Raw genomic sequence first — 6000 nt, 5'->3', positions numbered from 1 at the left:
TTACAGGCAGTCGAAAATGGCCTGAATTGCTTCGAGAAAAGGATGGTACGGCCGTGCCGCTTTTTTGCTCGACTTGGTGGGGGCACTGCCGTGCCCCCAGATATAAGTTACGTTTAGATAGGTAATTTTAAATCTGAGTTACTACGGATTCTAGGTAACCATGAAGCAACAGAACACGGTTATTCGAATTTGACGAAGAGATCTGCGTTTTGTTTATTAATTTTTTTAGTCGAGCGCTAAAGACATCACTCCGCCGATTATGCCTCTGCGTGCTTCATAAAATATATTATTAAAAAAAAAGTTGCGAAGTGACCAACCTCGTTCTTATTTTAAAAATTGCCGCGTAAATTAAACAAATGAAAAGTGTTTTTAGTTAGCTACTCTGTGGTGTTTGCTGAAAAAAGTGAGTTCATTTGAAATTATTTTCGAGATTTTGTATTATTTTTGGTAGTTTTCGTAATGAATTATCGACAAAAATTTGTTTCCCACATGTTGTGGAATTTGATCTCAACTCAAGTAAACTCAACTCAAGATTTGGGCACCGTAGTAAATCCTAACCATTAAAAAATGCCTCGGCGGACTAAGATTTGCATCAGATAAAGGTAAGGCCAAAACAAGCTTTATTTTTTTAAAGTATTAATGCAAAAGCTTCGACAGACAGCGGGGTGTTTTGCGACTTTTGCGATGCAGTTAAAATTGCTTTTATGTCGTGTTTTTTAATACATTGTCGTAGTCACGACTTGTAGTTAGTTAAAGTGTTTGACAATAACACTTCGGACACGATTATTAAGACGGGCTCTACATGTTTTTAAAATATTTGTAAAATTTTGATGGTTTAATTAATTAATAAATTACCGCTGTCTTAGGTATCAATGAACCTACCCTACTAAATCCAGTCCTACTTAATGACCATCATATCAACATAACTGGCGATGATTTGAGTGTAGACGATGTTTTCGACTCTATACCAACAAGTTAAAGTGTAAAATCGTTTGAATGAATGCACAAGAGGTATTCTCAGATACTAATAATTGTCTCAGTTGATTGGCGCAACTCGTTTGGATGCGCCCGCGCTCCACTGAAAGGAATCTCTATATGTATAAATCGATGAACTGTGAAAACTAAGTAGTCTGTTGTGATGTGCATTAATTAAATGATTACCAAGATATCAAAAACGGTAAGTCTTTACTTAGTTTTTAGGGTTTTAGATTTTTTTAAATGATCGTTTTTGTCTGTTTAATTTTTTCAGAAACGAATTTATACTTTTTCTTGATATGACAAAAATTGTTTTGGTAATTTCTCTATGCGCAACTGAATTTGAAATAATGTACTATGTATTGAAAAATTTGTCTAACCTACATTCCTACCTAGGTAGTTACTTTTTTCAGGTAGGTTCTTAGCCTCTACCTATATGGTTTGTTTGTAAGTAAACGTGATTGATAACAATAATAATAAGACCGGTATTAAATTAAATGCTAATTTTCAAACGACCGTTTATTCCGTCATAAATAACTAATTGATCAACGAGATGCATATGCGAGTAATGTAGATGTGGTAGAACATAAGTCTCTAGCTCAGATCATAGAAGGGAAGTCTCTAGCTACTTTAGGTGCTTAGCCATACAATAAACCTGCTACTTATCAAGAAATTACATAAATCTGAACTAAAGTACCTAGTTTAAAAAATATTATTTAGTAGTTTTCTTAGATCCCATCTGCCCATAAAACACTCGGTACAAACAGAACAAATTCTTTTCTCTCGTTGTCATCATAAATGTTATTATTTAACAACACAAAATGTAGGTATAAAAACACAAATGACTTTCATTCAATGTGTTTTTAAATACCTACATTTGCATAGTGCATAGTTGCATAGTGCGTAGTCTGGTCCTTATTTATTTTATTATCTTTTATATTTAATTAAATATTTTCAGTTTCAGCATGGTGCACCACAATATCCAAATTGGACTACAAAACGTGCTCAGTGACACGGTAAGTTGTCTACACTAATATTAGAGGAAAGATTTGATTGTTTGTTTGTTTGTATTGAAGGCTCCGAAACTAATGGACCGATTTGAAAAATCTTTCACCATTAGAATCCTTTTTTATGAACATAGGCGGTACACAGTTCGTCAGGTCAGCTAGTAAGAAATAATAAGAATAATTGAATGAAGAATCCGCAATATTTTTGCTTGCCTCTCGTTAACCTTTACCTAAGATCGGCGGAGAATTAAAAAAAATAGGTAAGTTTGCTTGAAGTAAGTAACGCGGGAAGAAACTGCCGGTTTACTCCGAAACGCTGTTTATGCAGTTTCGGCTCTATCTGTTACAGTCGCTCATGCTGGCATCTCGTTTTACGTGAGAGGGATGGTAACATTTGAAACTTCAGATAACGTTTTTCCGAGTAACCGCGCTGGATGCGGGCAGGTAAGGACCGGTCGTTATGGAAATACTTGGGAGAGGCCTGTGTCCAGCAGTGGTTCTAATCTCAGGGTCTAGAATGCATAATTTGCGTCTAAATTTAAAATCCGTTGCATTTTCCACGACGCATTTTCCTTTCCGATCCCTTTCTTAGCATGGTCTATCTGACCTACAGAATCCATACTTTGGAAGGAACAATTGAAACTCCTAGTAGTCACAGGCAATGAGGAGTTTTTCTGAATTATCAATTGCAGTCTAAATACAGGTATCATTCGGTTTTTCGTATTTTTATTTTATTTTAACAGACGCGGGTATCTGTCCGGTATGCAAATGACCTGGTTGCCCTCGTTGACTCCTTTTTTTGAGAGTACCCGAATGTTATTCACGCTAATTTCTTATTATCTATGCATTAACAGAGGACTTTTAAAATGCATTACAGAGACAAAGTCAGTAACTTTTATGGAACATTGATCCTGAAGTAATATTGCTTTGAAGATCACCTTTAGAACTACAGAATGTTTTTTAGATGTCTTGCACTTCCATAGGTTTGTTTACTAGTAAGTATCTACAGTTATTTAGGAAAAGGGTTATAGGACAATTAGAAACTCATGGATAGGTATAGATAGGCATAATAACACTATTTTCTTAAGACGTAGCAGTATTAAATATGTTCCATATCTAAAATAGGGAAATAATGAGATTAATAAGTTTCCATTTCAAGCTAACCTATAGCTAATATTAGGGTTTACTTCCAACTGCGCGATGACATCCCTGAGACCCTGACACTGCTCCCTTTCTAGAGCAAGTTTAAATGAAAGAAGACTTCAAGAAGAATGAATGGTAGGTATGAAGTCCCGCGCATAAAACTACTAAGAACAACATCTCTTGGCAAATAAAGACGCTAATTTTAGTTGCAGACTTCAAGCCTGTTCCCTGCAAAGTACATTAAACCTTATTTCGATACGGATAAAAAGGACCGATAAAATAGTGCATTTTATGCAACTGTAAACTTTCACTGGAAAATGCAATCAAAGCCTGCAAGGTAAGATTCTTTTTGGATTGATGGACGAGATTAGAACCAACTTCACGTTTCGATTTTGATTTGCAAGCGAATTTAAGTCTTGTGAGTTAATGCACTGTACGATATTTTCTGTGTATTATTTTGTGGTTATGTTCCTAAAAAGACCTGAAATTTTAAGGATTTGTTGTGAATTACTTAATAGGTGCCTATGGATAAACGCAAATGTTCATACACCGTTGTGGATAGTGTGGTAAAGTAACTAACTTGCTTCTTTAATTGAAAACATGAACAATACTTACCTATTACCTACACACATTACATAATAAGTAGTTTACGACCTGTGTTTTATGTCGCTTACCTACATGTTTAAAAAAATTAAAATGTAGCCTATTGGAAACGTGTAATCTGCATGAAAATAGTAATGTTTGATTAGTAAAACTTCTATGGTAATAAGTATAACCTCAACATCTCTCTCGAAACTATGCCGTGATCGTTACTACCGACCTTCTAACAATGAACTATGTAGGTAGGTAGGTAGGTACTAAGTATGCCTGTTACGTTTTCGCGGCTAGAATTTCCTAGAAAAACTGCTGAACCAATTTTAATGTGTGTGAAGCTGGTTAAATAACATATCTAACCATCATTCACCATACTCGTAATTATTTATCACCACAATGTGATGGATTTAACTTGACTGTTTACAAAAACTTTTAGCACTCCGAGACTACCGGGTTAGTACGAGGCCAAGGACAAGGGTTTATTGCAAGAACCAATAGTTTGTGAATGTGACAAACTTGTTAGTTAAATAGGTTAAGGTTTCAAATAAAAACATTGACAGTATTAGGTATTTTTATTTTGTTGCAGCCTACTTTTTAGGTACCTAATTACTATTACCAATTCATTTCAAAGAAAGAAAGAAAGAAAGGAAAGAAAGAAAGAAAAAAAGTTATTATGGTGCAATTTTCTCATTATTAAGTAAGCTAATGTTACTAAGGCCCAGTCTTTATAGTAGGTAAGCTAAGGGCCAGTTTCACCACATGTACCTAAGCTAAAGTTATTGATAGCTAGAAACGTAAATCTTTCAGATATCATGTTTCACAGATCTCTGATAAAGATACCTAGCAGAAAAGTTAGGTTTTTGGGGATTTAATGTCATTTGCGAACAACGCTGAATGAATCATCGTAACTATTTCTTGCAAGAAAGAAAGATAATTTCATTTCGTTTGTTCCCGTTGAGTCACGCCATTTTGTGTAACACTGTTTTTATCCATTCATTTATCGGTACTGTCTCTGCTGCAACTCTAGAACCACCTTTAATGTAACCCTGTTAAACCCGAGTTTGATTTTATCGTAGTAGGTAAGTGCATTTAGTTTGTTTCTGTTTCACAGAACCCTGACGAAGAAGGGAAACAAAATGGCGCCGCCGTTCGGGAAGGAAACGTCACTTATGGCATCGATGACATTCCACCATGGTACCTGTGCATCTTCATGGCTTTACAGGTATTAAAGGGCTAAGATATTTTGTAAATTGTAAATTACTTGAAAAAATCGAACTTCCTAAGGCGGGAGTCGAACCCACGACCTTTCACTTGCCGGGCGACTGACTGGTCTTCCATCTGAGCTAGTTCATTATTTATCCCATCTTGGTATGTTTAAAACATATTTGAACGAGTGGTAATAGGCAGTCAAAGGGGCTAGGGGGCAGAACTGCCATCCTACTGGAAATTGAAATTTCCCGGATTTGCCCTAGTTTGGAAGACATCCGGGAGTCTCCCGGAAAAGGTTTTAATGAGAGGAAATGAAATTATGACTTGAAAGAGATGCAAAAATATAAACAAATGCTCTAAAAAATATTATAATGCAAACAATGACTGAATATTCAGTTGCAATTACAAAGGTGAAAGGAAAGAAACTTTTCACACCAAATGATAGTTGGTTTTTGTATTAGCAAGTTCAGTAAAGCCTCAACCCTGTCAAAGTCAAAGTCAAAGTCAAAGTCAAAATTTCTTTATTTGTTTAGACTAATAAATAGTTCTTACAAATCGTCATTTTGCTCTTAAGGAGCCTCTACATGTCTCATAATCTTTTTACCCTACTAGCGCTTCGAGACCAACATTTGGCAAGTGCTGAGAAGAAGCGCCGCAACAAACTCAATAAATAGAAATAGTAGTAGTAGGTACATTCGATTCAGGAGCAGTTCACTGAATTTACCATGCATTCTTGTGTGGTGTATCTTATAAGAATGGGTATACAAGATTGCGTGGTATATTAAACAAGGTAGTGACCTGTGTTGTGAAACCCCTGGGAGTGTAGGTACGTTTAGGCGATTTTCATGTGGATGTTTTTCTTCTTACTAGGGGCGTATACTCAGCCGGGCGGGGGGTAGTCAGGATCTTTGCGTGCACAATTGGAATAAGGTTGTGTTGTCAACTTTTTGATCACTTTGGCCCAGAACAGACGGTGAAACGCAACTGCAACGAAACTGCAACTTTCTGATGATTCTTATGAATGAAACTGAAACTGAGTTTCAAACTGGTCGCGTCATGTGTGGTCTCTCAA

The 6000-nt window shown here is 36.0% G+C and overlaps 1 protein-coding gene across 2 annotated transcripts in view; it reads left to right on the top strand.

The window, feature by feature from the left end:
• Positions 1-1098: 1098 nt before the first annotated feature.
• Positions 1099-6000, top strand: part of LOC135074741 (solute carrier family 23 member 2) — a 32955-nt gene continuing 28053 nt past the window's right edge. Inside the window, exons 1-3 of one of the 2 annotated variants that reach the window (XM_063969110.1) lie at positions 1099-1177; positions 1934-1991; positions 4831-4941. In XM_063969110.1, coding sequence (XP_063825180.1) covers positions 1941-1991; positions 4831-4941 — 162 coding nt within the window. In that variant the 5' untranslated portion in view covers positions 1099-1177; positions 1934-1940. Of the gene's footprint in view, positions 1178-1933; positions 1992-3557; positions 3692-4830; positions 4942-6000 lie in introns of those variants that run through there. The other variant, XM_063969111.1, reaches the window with a different exon arrangement.

The sequence above is a fragment of the Ostrinia nubilalis genome, chromosome 9 (genome assembly GCF_963855985.1).
Source record: "Ostrinia nubilalis chromosome 9, ilOstNubi1.1, whole genome shotgun sequence".
Taxonomy (NCBI): domain Eukaryota; kingdom Metazoa; phylum Arthropoda; class Insecta; order Lepidoptera; family Crambidae; genus Ostrinia; species Ostrinia nubilalis.
The sequence above is the reverse complement of the archived record's forward strand: the minus strand, read 5'-3'. Positions and strand labels throughout refer to the sequence as shown.